This window comes from Dermacentor albipictus, chromosome 1 (assembly GCF_038994185.2).
Source record: "Dermacentor albipictus isolate Rhodes 1998 colony chromosome 1, USDA_Dalb.pri_finalv2, whole genome shotgun sequence".
NCBI lineage: Eukaryota > Metazoa > Arthropoda > Arachnida > Ixodida > Ixodidae > Dermacentor > Dermacentor albipictus.
The window spans coordinates 78,502,690-78,520,653 of NC_091821.1; the positions used below are offsets into that span (position 1 = coordinate 78,502,690).

Here is a 17,964-nt window from a genome sequence, read left to right on the forward strand (position 1 = left end):
TTGCAACATATATGTTGCAAAAGGGCATAGGCGCGAAGCGCTAACTACAGGACAAGAGTAAGCGACGAGCTCTTGTCCGTGTCTCTTGTCGTTCCGTTGTTACCACTTCGCGCTACACACCTTCGTGTAGTCACATTGTCAAAGCAAGTGCAGACGGAGCGGAACAGGCGAGGTCAGAACGCCTTCCTCGCCATCAGCGTCTTGCCCTGCGAAGCAAGTTCCATGTGGCACTGTTTTGCAGCGCCACTAGGCGGGTAGCAGCTGCGATGAGACTTAATTCCATCGCAGCTGCTAGAAAGACACGGCCGCTGCCACTGCCCTCGCTAGAGGCAAAGGGGACAGCCGGCGCGCTTAACTTGCAGAAAGGGGAGAGAGGGATGCGCGATGGTATGGAGCAGTATGGAGTACGTGCGCAAGAGCTACGATCGCTACCAACCTTGCATCCAGAGCACGCCGTTGTGCTAATGGCGGCGTCTCCGAGTCTATTCTTGCAGCACATCGCATGCCCTCTGCCAAAGAACGAATTAGAAGTGAACAAGAGCCCGCTGTTGAGCCCAGCCCTGCGTAACGTTGGCCGAGTGGACTTGTCGCGAAGACCACGCAGCGAAATATTAGCCCCCGCTGGCTGAAAGGGTCAACCGCGTCGACCTAGAAGCCACCAGCTCTACACGCTGCTGGCACAAGGACACGTCCAACGCTTACCTTGAGCAGGGCGGCGTATGGGTGCGTGTCCTGCTGCTGAGTGACGACGGCGGCGCTGGTCTGCGTGGCGCGCGAGTGGAATCGCGCGTAGTCCGGGTCGCTCCACTCGAGCGGTGGGAACTGCGCCGAGAAGCTGGACAGCTGCTTCTTGCACTCGCCCGAGGAACGCTTCTCGGATCGGCTGCGCCGGAACCAGCGGCTGAACATGGACGACTTCCCGTCGCCTGCGCGCGAAAACACAATTTTGAGTGGAAATTCGGGCCTCCGGAGTCATTAGTGCACTCGGGAGTTTTGCCGGAAACAAGGGGGGGAGGGGGGAGGGGTTATATATATACTATTCGGCGTCCACCATCTACTATTTCAGTATCACGCTATGAGATGCAGCGCAGGACTGACCAACGCACAAGCACCCAAAAACCCACACGGGCGCTCGTGTTGTGGTACCTTTTTTTTTCTTTTGTTAACTGGACAATTTTGTGCGTATTATTAAAGTGAACCTTTCATTACATACTTGTCAGATGCCTGGTGCCTCTCGAGCACAACACATACAAAAACACTGAAGTATCAACGCAGCAACCATGCCAAGTAACGCGCTTACATGGAAGTCAGGCGTCTCTCAAGCACAGCGCACACAGCGCATACATCGCGCCAAAACGCTACACTCAAGCATCAGAATATCAATCCCGCCAAGCAACACGCTGACATGGAAGCGATTACGAGCCCTCTGGCGGTATAAATCTGACTTTTGGTGAGGCGAGATCACCTGAGATGCCTAGGCAGACTTCAGAACAAGCGAAGAAGCGGAACTGAGTCGAAAGAGAACATGAGCGCTATGCAGAAAACAAGGTCAGGCATCAGCGTCGGGCAACATTGTTCGCGCAAACGCTTCGAAAGCTTCGCGATCTCTCGGTCCGGACACAGGTGTCGGACCTGCGCTAACTTTAATGATAAGTATTCTTCTCCGAGTGCAGCCACTTTTTTTGCTGGTGGGCGGGCGGCGTACGTCACCACCGTTTTGGTGGGCCGATCCCGGTTATAGTGCTGTCTAAAACCATGTGCCGAAGGGGCGACTGGTGTTATGTCTCAACATGGCCAAGGGAATCAATTAGACGTTTACCACGAGGCAACTCCACCCATTCATCAGCGCCTATCCAGAAGTCAACGCAGCATTGACGGCAACTGTTGACGTGTCAACAAAAGACCCCTGTACGGGAACCTGACAACCTGAACTAATGACGAAAAGGGCCAACGTCGAATGCTACCGGGAGAACAGCTTCGACCTCGGATTCCCTGGTTGGTAAATATGCGGGGGCGAAGTGCAACATCGGAGGCGAAGTTAGGCGGAACGGTGCAGTATGATTGGCAGGATATTGCGACCGATTCGACTATTGTGATTGGCCGCGATACAGTCATCACATTGTGTAGTCGCCTGAGGAAGACGACGGCATGAAAAGCGGAGACCTTTGGCGCAGGTGGTGCTTACATGTCCTGATATGAACTCGGACGTTTAATATGCTCCTGCATGGAGTGGGCTTCCGTAACAGGAGCTAGTGTAAATAATGTAAAATGAACCCTTTTTCCTTCATTCCTACTACCGGTTGTACTCGTCGATGGGCTTGGTGGATTCCTGGCCCAAACGCCACCTCGAGCCGCAACACTGGGTATGTATAACGGTATGTTCCGTTGGTTATGTGCCGCTGGGTGTCTGCACAGGGTATATATGTGCGTTGGAGCGACTGGGTATATGTCATTGGGTTTTAGCTCGCACTCAACATTCTAGTTTGCCATTCCGTCCTATTTATTATATACAATATCTACATAATTGATCGCTACACAACAGTTACACTATTCATACAACCATTCTCTACAAATCACGAATGCTTCGCGCATTAAGTAGACGTCAACTACAGGTATTAAGTACGCATTTTTTTAGTTCGTAGCAATATTTCTCGCCCTGTGAAAAGTTAGTCTTTCAACTATAGTAGCTGCTAATGCTACAGAGTCTTTACCACTGTGCTCTTTCTTTTCCGCGTCTAGAGAAGAATCACCCCTGTATTACGGCTATTACTTCGATTAGTCCCTTGTCAATTGCAGTCTGTTCCGTTATTTTGGGTGTCTGGCCACAAAGGTTTGTTTTTGAATGAGTCTGTCGACTCAGCGGCCAGGGCGTCTCTTTGCGGCACTGTCCTTCCTGCTGTATAGCATTGTCAACATACACCTCACTGCGGCTAAATCCCGGAGGCGCGCAGTTAATTATGTGCTGTCTGACCTTGTATATTTAATGCTTCTCCCGAGTATCGGAACCTCTTATATAGTCTCCAATAGTGAATTTCGCAATACACGGATGCTCGAAGTACATTTGACTAAACTTAACCTCCATTGCCGCATTCCCGCCCTGAACATCTATCTGCACAAGTGTGACCCTCATCTTTGTGAATTGTTTTTCTGTAATGACAGCAAGGCAATCGATAATTTCTTTTTGTCATGCCGCCGCTTCACTGCTTCGAGAAAAAAAAAATATTGGAGGACGCTTAAGGTTCGCCTTTAAGAGTGGAAAGCGATAGCATTCAAAGATCCCTGACTGCTTCTCACGCTTCCCATCAGCTGCAGCTTACGTAACTGTAATGTTTACCGGGAAACGCTGGCGACGAACGCTATGCACGAAGGCGAGCTTTCTGATAGAAACGCGGCCTCTTGCGTGGGCGAATCCCGGAGGTTGTGCACAGCCGCGCCAAGAAAATTTACATCATGTTCAGGTTTCTCTTATTGTTTTGCACCTTTATTATTTCAGTCTGAGAAGATTTAACATAAAAGGAGTGCTGTGTCGATGTTTTGTTTCATGACATTTGTTTGTGGGCTGTTATTCTCAAAATTCCAAGGAATAAATTTGTCAAGAATGTGAGACAAGGTATGGGCAACCTTAGTGATAGAATGGTGTGGCAATTTATATAACCTGGATATACCGCATGTCATATAGCCAAACGTGGCACGTACATATACTTAAATATATAAGGGAACCTTCGCTCACAGGACGCCGACGCCGGACGCCGACGCCGGGTTCTCTGCGACACGGGACCTTTAACGTTATCGACTTAATAATTAATCGGAGACTCCCCTTTGCAGACAGCAATAATATGCTGTGCTGTCAGGCAGATTTCTTTTCGGCTTCTGCAACTTCGATTGAACTACGGCGATAATTCTCGGGCCAAGTCAGCTTCACTTTAATTGCGCGGAAGCGAGATGAGCGTCCGTGTCGATGTTTCTAACGTAAATAGAAAGGGCTCCTGCAGCGACGGGATGGCTCTTTCGACAGAGGAATAACAAAGAGAACAGAAACATTCCGAGAACTGTGGGGCACTTGTCTACCAGCTGCTGACATGTCACCAAAAAATAACAAATAAATAAAATAACAATAACTAAAATAATAAAAGCATCCATGTTAAAGGCGTTCTATATATATATATATATATATATATATATATATATATATATATATATATATATATATATATATATATATATATATATATATATATATATATATATATATATATATATATATTCACCGTACCACTGCAGTCCTGGACTGAGGACCCTATACCCGCGGAAGACAGAATCACCCATCTCCTTACATAAAAGTTCCCTCTTTATACGCGAATTCAAAAGCTCTGCGAGCTTGAGGCCGGCTTTTAGAGTGTGGGGGAGCGTGGGGGGCTTAACGGGGAATTTCGCGCATACTATGATGTGGTCACGGCGTCGGTTGTGCCTGCAGGCGAGACGTCAGGACCGGGTCGGCGCGACTCGTGTGGCTCTGCGCGCGCGCGCGCGGTCGAGCGATCCAAGCGCACACGACTGTCGAAGGACCTAATACTTTGCGCACACACTGCATACAAACGTGCGCGGCCGCTATACAGAGGCAGCGTTCCGCACGCAGCTCGTCCCGCGAAAGGAAGGGGCGATTTGGAAGTCTCGTCTTCCAGACACGAACTCGGGACAAGCACACAGACACACAAAAGAAACGGGACCTGATTCGTGTCTGTTATTTGTGTAACCCAGCTTTCGCTCGGGCATTAAGTTGCGATTAGCGACCTCCCTTTTTCGCGTGACGAGAAATACCGCCGCGCACGCAGTCATCAGGCCGAGGAAGATCAAAATAACGCGACTGGAGCTTTGGAGCGAATGGACTCTAGACAGCTGGCTGGGAAAGAAAAGAAAAGAAAAAGAACGTTTATTATCTCGCTCTTTCTTCAAGTGAACCATTCGTTCAATCTTTTGGGCTAATGTGAGATGGTGCTCCGTAACTGATGCACGGTATAGCGCCATCGAAATGATGCCTCGATCGGGGTTGTTGACGGCATTTCTCGTTGTGTAAACAGACACGGATGTCGCAGGCAACTGCGGAGTGCACATCGAACTTCTGCGTATACATCTGTAACGACAGCAATCTGGCATCTCCTTTAGCTTTCATGCCCCCGTTCATCTTTTCAGGCGCAAGGTTGTAATAAGTAACACAATGAGCGCTTGCTCCTGGCCAAACAGCGTGAATCTATACAGTCCATCCGACTTTCACCCCATCAACGCTGGCAATTGCGTTCGCAGGATATTCTGCACCCCTCGGACTCCAAAATCCAGCGCAAGGTTCTGCGCGCCCTGCCAGGCTTTGTTGACGAGTGCCACCTCCCAAGCTCCCTCTACTCCTCCCCACTTAACTCCCCTTCCCTTCCCCAGTGCACTGCGGTTGCGGTGTCCTCGCTGAGAGGCAGTTACTTGACTGCGCAGTGCCCCCTATCCCTTCCTGCAACTCTAAACATCTGTTACCCCCCCCCCCCCCCCTCCTCCCCAACGTCTAACTGCCTCGATGGTAACGAACATCCTGTAGTGCTGTATTATTCTTCTCTGTTCACTTTTTTCTCATCATTATCCGCTTGCAAATGGGAGCTGCGGCCGAATTGACAAAACTTTTGTCAATTGACAGAACAAATGTTCGCCACCCTCCACCACCCTCCGTCCTCCCTCCTGTACGCTATAGTGCTCAGCGACATTGTGGTTAGCCAAGCTCGCGTTGCTAAATGGCACACACAATTGCATAGCGAGCTCGACAGAAACACGACGGCGCTTGCAACTCGTCCTGGACGGCCGTTATCGGGCCTTGCGCAGAAAAAAAAAATCAGCAAAAGGGGGAGGCAAGCTCATTAAACAAGCGTGAAACATGACTCCGTTAGACTGGAACGCCGCTCGCCATTTCGAAACAGCTCGTGAAACGACTCTGCGAACGACCGGTAAAGCAAGCAGTGACCACTCGCTGGGCAATTCGAGCTGCGCGTCGTCGGCCTCGTTTGCATAACCCACCTCTGCAAAGAATCGGGTCCGACCGCCGCTATTGCCGCGGCTGGCTTATAGGCTGCGACCGCGAAGTGCGCGTCCAATAGGCTTGTCACCGCTCCGGCTCCGACAAGCTGGTACACGCGTGCACGCACGGCGGCTGCACGCGTCACCGAACGGACGCTCCGCAGGACAACATTGGTCCGGTTCTCAAGAGGCGCGCGCACGCCCGCAACGCGTGCGAATTCGGTCACGCCGCGGCGGGGTGGAGGCGGTGGGAACGCGCGATGATAATTGTCGGTTGCGGAGGGGACTGGGCTTTTGTCAACGCGCCTGTACCTGCGATCACCGGCCGGCCGCAGTGCACCGCGGGCGCGATACGCGCGCTTCGCCGAAAACGCCTTAACGAGGAGCCGCTGGACGCTGCCTCCGGCGCTGGCGCTCGCTAGGCGCCGAGCTGCGCGCGGTGTGACAGGGGGGCGCTAGCCGCGAAACCCCGTATCCACCCCGCATAAACCCAGATATAAGGTTTCAGTGGTTCTTTGGAATGTCACGGCAAAATTTCGCAAATAAGCACACGTAATATTTAGTTCCGGCTATCTTTCTTAATGTCAGTGTTTATTGATATTGCAATAGAGCGGAAAGTTGGGCTAGTGGGTGGAAGTTCATCTTGTAATACGGGGGTTACTGTAATACGGGGGTTACTGTCACTTTGATCATTGCATATATATATGTATATATGTCATCTTTCACCCAATAAAATTCCGTTGTGCGTCTGCGCGCGTCCTGTCCATTTCTACTTCTGTTGTCCGTGTGTTTATAGAGGAGCAACCCTCGTATTACGAATTTTATTGAGATTCTTTAAACGCTACAAGATTACAGGCGTTGAAAGTCTTTACTAACGTATGAAGCGTCTTAATCTTTTTTTCTCTAAAGTTCGGTATGAGGCGTCGCTAATCGAGGGTTAATTGTGATAGGAAATCGTGATAGAAATTGCGATTTGAAGGAAGAAACTCCGCTCATCGCCTGACTCGGCATTCAGCTCTGCGTACGGATCGGTTTGCACTAAGCACGATGCCACACCGTGCGCGCTGTGCGCGCAGAAGGAACAACGAGGAGGGACGCACGTTTCGCGCCGGTGTCCTGGTGCCGCTTGCCGCCAGCTCCCGTGGACTGCGTCGCGGGCACGAGTCCGTCGTGCGCGGGCGACGAGCGGCACAGGCGCACCGAGCTGCTGCGACTCAGGCGGCTGCCGGGCGCCGCGAGTCCCTCGTCGGAGGCGCCGGCGCGGGTCCGCAGCAGGCGCATGGAGGCGCTGCGCTCCAGGGTGCTCCCGTCGGCCGCCGACTCGTCCGTGGTGTGCGCTGGACTTCCGTGGAGCCGCGAGATGGCCTCTTCGTTGGTGAGCAGCATGGGCCGCTCGGTGGGCACCGGCGATGGGGAGGTCTGCAGGAAAGTGTCCGGGGCCGCGACCTGGTACACGTGTGGAGAGAGAAGGGAGCGTCGTTTCGGAATTAAACGCCGCACTTTATTACTATTTTCTTCATTTTTATATGGACAATAGAGATAAAGTTAAGCTGTAGTAACGTATGTACAGTTCCCGAATAGCAGCTCAAGCTTACTGTTACAAGAAGCTAGCGAGAAAAGAATTAAACGAGGAATTACGGGTAACCCGGCCCCAGATGATAGATCTTGACATTCCCGGGCGCTGGCTCCTCGTGATATTACGGATATTTACAGCATCTGCTCCACGTTGTTATTTCGATGTTGTTTCATGGATCAGTTGCCAAGCGTTAGCGAACCACAGTGCTTCAGGCGCATGTTCTCTCTGGTGTAGCATATCGGTTTCGTGCAGTGTCGGTTGGAATAAACATTCGCAGATGCATGCGGAGAAATCTACTACCGATAAGAGCACAGTGTCTATTTCGCGGAGGTGGCACTCCTCGGTCATAAAGTGGGGGTACAGAATATTTTGTCCTCCTCTCTCCTTCTTAGCTTTCCGATCTTACTGATAGCTTGGCTTGAATTGCTTCACCTCGGTGTTGGTTTATAGATCAACTGAAGAACGTGGGGTCAGCCTATCATAGAAGCTAGAGGAGCCACCATTGTTTAGGTGTTGTATTATTGATTGTGGAAGTGTCGGCGGAGCGCCCGAGATGTAGCACTTCCGACTTGTAATCTGTAGGTCCACAACGTGAATCTAGGGAAAGTGCTGCGCAGCTTTCTTTTATACGCGTCTCGGAAAGTACTTCAGGGCTATTTCGGCAGAAACCCGAAAGGCTAGGGTAGTGATAGAGCAAAATATATCACCGTAAAAAATAAAACGTAGCATGCATTTCGGCAAGACACCCATAGGGGGAGAAGGTGCAATGAAAACAAAACAAAAAAAACACACATCACACTTTTCATATGGGTGCATTAGTTCGTTAAAACACCCTTCCTCTGTGGGTGTATGTGTGCGAGTTACAAACGCAAGAAAACGCCCGTAAGCTTGCTAATTTCCTTAGTATGCTGCAGGGTAGCCACGCGCCCTAATCTGGCTCCGTCTTTCGCTCTGGTTATTCAATGCTTATATATGGAGTGACAACCTGGTATCCGAGGCCCGTGTGGTAGAGCCTGCGCTCCCGGATGAGCGCCCCGAGCGCCCTGTAGACGACGTCGGCGCCAGGCCTCTCAATGGCCGGGAAGGCCTGTCCCAGCTGCGCCGATATGGTGTCCAGCGTGGCCGTCGAGCCGCGCGATGTGAGGTCGAACACGGCCTTGCACAACGCCTCGGCTAGCGGTGCGAACTGCGTCTGTAGCACCTGCACCATCTCCACCGAGGACACGTCACCTGCGAAGACAGAAAGAGGGTGTGAGCTATTCATCCCTCTCGTATATGCAGTGCCGTGGTACAATACCGCTTTCATTCATGAGAATATACTGTACGCGTTGTTACGACTGTAATGGGCTGGGCGCAGCATGAACAGTCGGTTCCGTCAGAAAGCAAAACGTACGCACTGCTCAAAGGAAATGAAGTAAATGGCTCATTGCTAAATGATTTGATATTGCCACCCGGGTTATATTAAACGGATTATTCTGTTCCTTTCACCTTCTCACTCAGCGAGATCCTTAGTGCGGGTGAGGCAGTGGAAAAAAAATAATATGGCAAATACTGATGTGTCCAGCCAGCGTCGGTGGGACTCCCAGGGTTTTGCATAGACAAACAATTAGCCGTGAAAGCGAATAAATTCACGGTTGAAAGTAAGTGTGACGAAATAGTCTTAAAAATGAACTTATTATGTGTTAGGATATTGCCAGATGTATGCAGCGAAAAAGAAAGTAAAATGTAAGTAAAAAGTAAAAGTAACAATGTTTTTTTAAATGTACTAAGGCAGTATAGCAGCGATGGTATCATGTTTTTCCTTAAAGACCGAGGGAAAAAGCAACACACTTTGATCAGCGCCCTTCTGTTAATTTTCGGACGTGCCAATAGACACTGCCATGAAAAATTTAGGAAGTTGGTCCTTCTGAAACTCAACCTTTCGGAACTGCCCCTAGCATGAAGAAAGAAACGAAAGAGAAGACGACAAAATACAAAGAAAGCCGAGAAAGAAAGCATAGCCCCTGGATATACCAACATATTCAAGGCGCAGTAAGGTTTGTTAGTGTCCGATCTCGAGCCCTGATCATTATTTAGATCCGCGATTTTTCGAACATGTGAAGTGCAGATATTCCGGCCGTTTACGACTTGCGCACGTATCAGCGACGATATCGAGAGTTAAGCCGCTTTTCTAAACGGAGTGCGTGAGGTGACCAGATTACGGCGCGCGATGCACTTTTCAAGTTCACGTATACGTGCGCACCGTTAAGTTAGGCTGTCGCGCAAGAGCCTCCGCAGATGCACGCGTTGTCAGGATTGGGGGCTCAATCCCATCGCTCGTGATTCGTTGTCAAGATTGGAGTCCGGCCCATGCCGTCGTCCAACTTATCCACGCTGAGGACGTTGATGAAGGGAAGAACTGCTTCTCATCGAGAACGAGGAATATGGGTTTATTTACAGTATTTGAATCAGTCTAACATGACTGCTTGAGAGAAAGAGTGTCAGTCCAACATGACTGCACGAGAGAAGTGTCAGTCCAACATGACTGCTCAAGAGAAGTGTGTCGAGCATTCGCACCACAGCAGTTTTTATACACTCGGTCCTCCCGCGATACAAGGTGACGCGAACGTTCGTTTACTCATTGTCAACTTGCCGCCGCCCTGCAGAACAGTTTACGTACACATAGGCACACACATTCCAATGACCGGCGCCGACGTCGGAGGGGTGCCGTTCCGGGAAGCTCGGAGCCATGGTGGGTAGCTCGTTGTCCTGCGTCCCGGAAGGCGTGTGGGAAGCCACAAAAAACGGCTTTCCCGCGGCAGCTAGCTCACGCGTAGCATATTAGGTACTAGCTGGAGAGCTCCGGCACAATAGTTCGCCCTCCGAACTCGTTTCGTCACAACGGCGATGGGGCTGGAGGAATGGCGGCGGTTTTCAGCACAAAGCCCGCTTCATCGAACGCATCCTAGGTGCAGCGACGGAGAGTGGGGGATGCGTGTCTTGTTCCCCGTCGTAACTGGGTGGCAATCTGGCAGTGCAGCTCGCCATTCTTAACAGCGTGGGATGCAGGCTGATAGGTAGGACCCGCGTTAGCCACACCAGAACTGGCAGCTGTCCAGCATGACGTCAAATTCCCTCCTTCCAGCCTAACAGCAGTCGGGAAATGCCAGGATTATACGCGCCAGAAAGTAGCGTATAGTGTATGGCGTATAGTGACTTCAATGTGCATTAGCTCCACTGTTCTGTGAAGGCGTACCGGTTGCTAATAGTAATTTGGTCTCCACATACATTTTTGGTAGCTACACTCACATCCTGTTCACGGTCAAGAGGTGGACTATTTCAGCGCGTCTGCTTTGCAAATGTATTTTTCTCTGGAGAGGTGAGTCAGACGGCACTGTACGCGTATATATAGTAAACAAATAAAAGGGCAGTCAGCGCCAGTCTGGAAACGCGTGTCAACCGTAAAAAGCTGCCGCCTTTCGTCGGGACGACCGTGAAAAGGAGAAGCACCTCCAGGTCAGGCTGCGTGAAGGATCGGGCTCTTCTTGTTGCTCTTTTATTCCTCCTTCAATCAAAGCGGCCGAAGATGGGTTTCGACAACAGCCGACCGGGGCTGCGAGCGTATACGCACCATGCGCACCTGTCCTGCGCGCATCTGCGACTGCAGCGCTTTGATGCAGACGAGCGTCTGTCTCTTCGCAGACGGCGCAACGAAACTGGCGAAGACGAAGCGACGACTACTTCGCGCGTTAATGTCGCACGAGTAGCGTGGCGAAAACCGCCCGGACACTCGCTTCCTTCAACTCCCCTCGTTTTGCCTGTTTGCTCGCTCACCGACGACCACTCTCCGCCGTTACGGTCGTCGCCGCGCGAGAGAACCGCGCGCGTCTCCCCGTGCCTCGTATACACTGCACACACTGCGGAATGAATTGATTGATGAGTTGTGCCAGCAATTCTTGGATCGTCCTTCCTATCTTGCTACCAGTCATAGTATACGCTGTGCGTTCTCACCGTATAGCTAGACAACCAGCGGAGAAAGTGCGCGTGTTCCGGGTTGTGTTCCTCCATCTCTCGTTCTGCTGCGAGTTTGGAGTGGGCTGCGGTGCGTGTGCAGTGCGTGGGGCTCGGAGAAGGACGGATGCACTGCGCCATCGACAGGCGGGCCGCGGCTGAGAAGCGTGCGGCGCCGTTCGCGATTGCGGCGCCACGCGGCGCACACGGAGTTGGGCGCCGTGCAAGGCGGCCCCGTGTGCGCGCGAACGGACTTGCCTCGCCGCCATCGAGTACATAGCGTCGCGCGCATTAGTAACAGTGCCGCGCATATCTGCGTGCGTTTGTACCCCTCTCTATTTCTTTTTTTTTTTCGAATGCTGACGTGCTGAGCCAGTTCGGAATGGAGCAGAGGCAGATGAAAGTGTAGGTATACACAAGCCAACGTGATATACACGCGCGCTGCCTGAAACATCTTCGCCTATAGTGCTGATCGTGCTCAAGGTGTCGTTCAGCGTACAATGAACTGATAGATTCAACTGCGCGAGGCGACATATATAGGAGCGAACACGTCTGTGCGCCCCAAACGTTGCAAAAAAAAAGTAAGCAAATAAATAAAATAAAGGAAAAGAAAGAAAGAAAAGGAAAAAAAACTGGAAAAAAAGGGAACAATGTTCACGACGAGAAAAACGACTTGTCGCGGGATCGAATCCCGGCCACGGCGGCCGCATTTCGATGGGGGCGAAATGCGAAAAAACCCGTGTACTTAGATTTAGGTGCACGTTAAAGAACTCCAGGTGGTCTAAATTTTCGGAGTCCTCCACTACGGCGTGCCTCATAATCAGAAAGTGGTTTTGGCACGTAAAACCCCATAATTAAAAAAAAAAACGACTTCCTGAGCGCTCATTTCCACAGCGTCGTACCGTATACGCGTGGACAGTACGCTCCGAAAATATGCGCGTGCTGTAGCAGGGATCTCCGGAACCGCGCTATGTCTCCTGCAGGGGCGTTGTGTTGAAGACATTACAGGGTTTCAGGTACCAAAGTGACAATATGCCCATGAAAGGAACCGTAAAGGGAGGCTCTGATTTAGTTTCGAGTACCCAAGGTTATTTAACGTGCGCCAAAAGCTTGGTATATCAAGTGTTTCTTTTTACAGCGAAAGCTCTATATGGCTAACCTTCCGTACTTTTTTCGGCGTCCGGCGACAGAAACGGACCTGGCTATTTCTAACAAACCCATACGGATGCAGTGCGATGGCGCAGATGCCAAAATGCGGAACATATTGGAACGCACGCCGTGAACAATAGCGTGACGTCAAGGTTATGGCAGTATATAAGCAGGATAAGTTTTGACGCTAAAAACAGCCGCGTTATCGATGGGGCAGACATAGTTCGTACACCTAAAGAATAGACAGCTTGCGTACGAGGAGCGCCGGGGAGAACAGCAACGAGAATGTAAACGACGCCGGCGCGAAGCGACCACCGGCGAAGAGCGTTCCCGCGATGCTGAACGAAAACGACAATCGTGAGCCCGAGCACCTCCGAACGAGCAACGACGCCAGACTCGAAAGCAAAAAAATTACAACCATTCCACTCTGTGCAGATGGAATGGCAGCGAAAGCATTTTGCCTTTCGTTTGAGAGCTTTGACTGTCGTCAGCTTTCGCTTCCATTCTATCTTCACAGAGTTGAATGGTCGCCATTTCTTCTTCTTCTCTCTTTCCATGTTTTGATTTTTTGCCGTCATAACGTCACTACTATCGTACTACATCTGAGGACTGTTCGCGCATCAGAACATTGGACAGACAGCTCTATTTAACTTCCTTGCCCTCCTGTATTTCGTGCCCCGACGCTGTGGCAGATGTACGTGGCGTGCGTATACATATTTGCAATAGTGGATGTAAACTTCCAGTGATAGGAAGTTTGCATAAAAAAGCCGTACAAATGGCAAAAGGGCCGATTGAAAAGTACCCGGATTCAAGCGCCTACGCAGAACGCAAAACGCGAGAAGGTTTCGCTTTTGTGAATACTATGTGGTGCTCGCGCCTGTGAATCTCGTTGGGTCCCCGAAGCACAGCAGTTCTGCAGAAATGAATGGTTTATTTTGCTATGAATCAATTGTCCTAAGACTCAGCAAACATATGCTGCTGAGTCGCTTCCTTCTTTGCACAACACTATGCGGGCAAATTGATTTCGGGGCCTTCTATTATGGCGTGTCTCAAAGCGCACAAAGCAAGCAGCCCCGGCAAGTTAAACCGCAACACACTGTTTCTTCGACTCAACGCTATTGAGGTGCAAATTGTACGCACATATATACGATAACCGAGTGAGGCCGAGAAGTCACACCGTGTCGCACCTCAAACGTGTATCGTGGGTATGGCTCGCGCACGCAGCAGGTTGTCTTCACCCCGAATTGTTGGGCCCGGTCGGAGGCACTGCGGCGCCCAAGCGCGTCGGCGACGGTGAGGCAAGCGGTGACATCGCGGGACGCGAGAACGGGACACATCGCCGCGTCCGCGCCGCTGCGGCTGGCCTGCCGGGACGAGCGTGACCCAGGTGCCACGGAGAACGGCCGATTCTCACATTTTGCGGTGCAATTAACGCAGACAATCTGTGGGAAACCTCCGGCATGCGTGGAGCGACTTTCGCAACCGCACCTATCAACCTGCTGCGCAGTAATTCCACGCTTTCTCTTTATCAGTACTTGTTTGCCACGCAGCGCTTAAAAAGATAACAGTTAAAAAACGTGAAATCGCTTGGCGACATAATTGCTAGGATGCAGAGACTTGGTGAAAATCGCAGAGTTCGTGACTTGCAGCCTGAAGCAAAGTGGAAACAGTATACACACGCCAGTAATTGGCACATAAGTTCCCTTGGTTAGCTTGCTAGCTCATGTATGGCGCCTGGCGATGGCGCAAATTATTGCCTGCAGTTCGAGACCATCGAAGCAATGTTCGTTGCCACAGTAAGATAGTGCTTCCATGACAGAAACTACGGCTTGCCCGTGATCTATTTTTTGAAAGCAGCGAGAACTGCGCAGCACGCAATCATATACACGGTGCTAATTGCTCCAGGGATGTGACTAGCTCTCGCTTCGCATACCGCGCGTTTCTCTCTGATCCTCAGAAGACTGAGTAATAATGTACAAATGGCCCTTGTTTACTCATAATGCTCATTTAAAGGCTGACGGCATCTAACTTGCTTGTCGCCGTGATAAGGCTCAGTGTGAATTAAAGTATGCGCGGCGTATCCCGATGTCATCGACAGCTGGAAAAGGTGACGCGCTTCGTTGTGCTTTTCGTCTCGTCAGTCAAGAACACCCTCGTAGAAGGCAGTGCCGCAGTCCTCACAACCGGTCCTGCGGCGCGCGGACCACAAGAACAATTGGTGATCCATATTACAGAGCTCCTTTAGGTCTTGGCCGAGCAAGGGCGTTGTGTATATGTTGCTTCAGGCCACTGCTCGTGTGGAACAGGACAACATTTCAACAGAAGATACTGCACCGCCTGGGCTGTTCGCTCCGCCTTCAGATGACGTCTAAACTCTCCCAACGCGATGCAACCCTTGGCCCACCATAGTTATATGAGTACCTTTTACGAGGCCTTCCACTTCAGCTATGGCCTAAAACGCTCCGTGTAACGACTGTGGTTACGAGGAGATCCCTGAGGACATTCTTTGCGACTGTCCTCGTTAGAGCGCACAGAGCTACAGCGCTCACAACTTTGCTAGCTCATGATAACCGACCACTTTCGGAACCGGTCATCTTGGAATCCCTATCATACCAGATGTCGCAGCACAGGGTGACGAACGTGCTCTTAAGCTTCTTAAGTGCAACATACTTGTGCAGATTGAATTAGTTTTTACTCATGTGAACTTGCGTCGACGGCAGTGGTTGAGCGTTTAGTAAAGACGAGGACAAAAAAAAAAAAAAGAGACACACAGACCCACGCGCCCGTGTGTCGGCTTTTTTTTGTCCTCGTCTTTACTAAGCGTTCAACTACTGCCATTCAAGACTAATCAACAAGCCCATTTCGCCACACTTGCGTCCACCGCTGTGCCCCTGGGTATGTGCGCGGCGTTTATCTCCTACATTTCCTTCTTATGCTTCTACCTCCTCTTCTTCCGACCCAAAGACTAGCAAGGCGGATTTCCTGTTGTGGTAGCTAGACCAACCTAACGTGTGCATTCTCAATCGCTTTCTATTTCCTTTTGTCTCGCTTTCTCTCTTCGTTCGGTGCATTAAATTACATGTAACGATGCATGTGTACCTACTTCTACTAGCACTCCTTCGAACCTTTATTACCACCTGGGGTGCGATCTTGTACGCGTTCCAAAATCCAACAAAGGCGGTCCGTTCTTTACGTCTCGAAATAGGCGGTCCGTTCCGTTGCGTTCGTCCGATAGCAGACGACACGGAATGATTGACAGCAGATATCACATCACAATTGACATCATGGCGTTCGTCATGGTTCAAATTGACCAATCGTGTGCGGCTCGGTGGAACTGAACGCCTCCGTTCTATTTTGGAAAGCGTACAAGATCGCACCCCTGGTGTCTATTGCGAAACAACTGTACTGCGTCACGTATAACGCGTGAATTCTCAATCGCTTACTGTTTTCTTAACTACGTGGCGGACAGCAAATCACTGAAACTTTTGCGGCCGGAGCAACACTATTGAACTCGACCTCTGCCGCTGCCTTTCCTTGACGATCAACCAGCTCTCCGTGGACCCTGGGCGCAACCCTCCGCTGCAACAGTAGTACTTCGTGATATCTGCAGCTGCGACTGTTGCATGCGCAAAAGAACAAAAGGAAAGAGGTAGGAGGGATGGAGTGTGGGGGTGGACTCAGTTTAGCTACACTTCGTTCACTATGCGGTATAGCTTCTGAGCTCACAGTGAAGTGTAGTGCTCACGGCTTTCGAACGCCGTTTGGTGGCGCACCTTGTATTCTATTTTGTTCGCTTAAAAAAAATTAAAATAGGGTTTTACATGCCAACACAACTTTCTGATTATGACCGAGGCACGTCGTAGTGGGAGATTCCGGAAATTTGAACCACCTGGGGTGTTTTAACGTGCACCTGAATCTAAGTACACGGTTGTTTTCGCATTTCGCCCCTATCGAAATGCAGTCACCGTGGCCGGGATTCGATCCTGCGACCTCGTGCTTAGCAGCCCAACACCATTGCCACTAAGCAACCACGGCGGCATTTGTTCTTTTTTTATGCGAAGCATATTACGAGGGCTCAACCCAGCTCCTCAGGCGCGGCGGTGACCATGAAATCACGTGACACCGTGACGTCACGACAGAGGAGAAGTGGCTTTGGCTCAACTCTTGCAAGACGGGCTGGGTGGGAATCGAACCAGGGTCTCCGGAGTGTGGGACGGAGACGCTACCACTGAGCCACGAGTACAACGCTTCAAAGCGGTACAAAAGCGCCTCTAGTGAATGCGGTGTTGCCTTAGAAACGCGCTGTTTCTAAGGCGTGCGTCTCTTGCTCAGGCGCACATTTCGTTGCCGCGCCGAACGCTGCTTTGCTCGACGCTCACCGCGTCCAATGCGGGGCGCGTAGTCGCTGCCCTGTAGCCCATTGTCTTACACCCCTTGGCGGGTCGACGGGAACGCTGTCGCGTTCCACTCTTGAAGGCGAAGAAGTAATGCATGAGTTGTTTCTTCGTCTAGCCGAACCAAATATAGCCAAGCAACAGCAGTTCACCAGGCTAAACAGTGGTTCAACAACTAAAATAAAGGCTAGTATGCTTCGCATCCTGGGCTTAACCTTACCTAAGCCACAGCCATTTTTTTTCGTTCGCTTGTCATTTACTTTTTCGCGTCTGACCACCATCTTCCTTGTGCAGTGTCTACCATCCCCACACACACCACATGCCGGCGAAACATTGCGGCCGATCCCCTGTGCGAGGTAGGTAGGCAGGCAGGCGAAGGAGCAAAGTGTCACTACGAACCTGACCAACGCGAATTAACGACCGTTGGAGGGGGTCCGGCGTCTCATTAATGAGAGCGCGCCTGATTATACGCCGAGTGAACTTCGCGGGGCGGGCTCTCACCGAAGGAATCCGGAAGCCGAGAACCGTTTGTCACCCCGCCAACGCGAAAGTAAGAAGGATGGAAGAAAAAAAAAAAAGAAGGAGCTGGGGAGGGGGCAATAGGCAAAGCAGAAAGTAATCTCGCCGGCCAAAGGGAGTGGTGGTGGGCTTCATGCCCTATAGGCTATATGCTGTGTACCGAGGTCCCGTTTTGCAAATCGTTCGGCGGAGGCGTCCGCCAAAACTCAAGGAAAAGGACACGAGAGAGACTGAAGGAGAGAGAGGAATGCGGTAGATAGGAATGCGGGAGTAGAACCGGACAAG

The 17,964-nt window shown here is 50.9% G+C and overlaps 1 protein-coding gene across 1 annotated transcript in view; it reads right to left on the reverse strand.

Annotated features, from left to right (window-relative positions):
- The window catches only part of ko (Stork-head domain-containing protein knockout), a 408,043-nt gene that overhangs the window by 59,505 nt on the left and 330,574 nt on the right, over window positions 1-17,964 (reverse strand). Inside the window, exons 2-4 of the mRNA XM_065448057.1 lie at window positions 8,613-8,857; window positions 7,152-7,497; window positions 703-926 (exon numbers count right to left, since the gene is read on the reverse strand). Coding sequence (XP_065304129.1) covers window positions 703-926; window positions 7,152-7,497; window positions 8,613-8,857 — 815 coding nt within the window. The remainder of the gene's footprint in view (window positions 1-702; window positions 927-7,151; window positions 7,498-8,612; window positions 8,858-17,964) is intronic.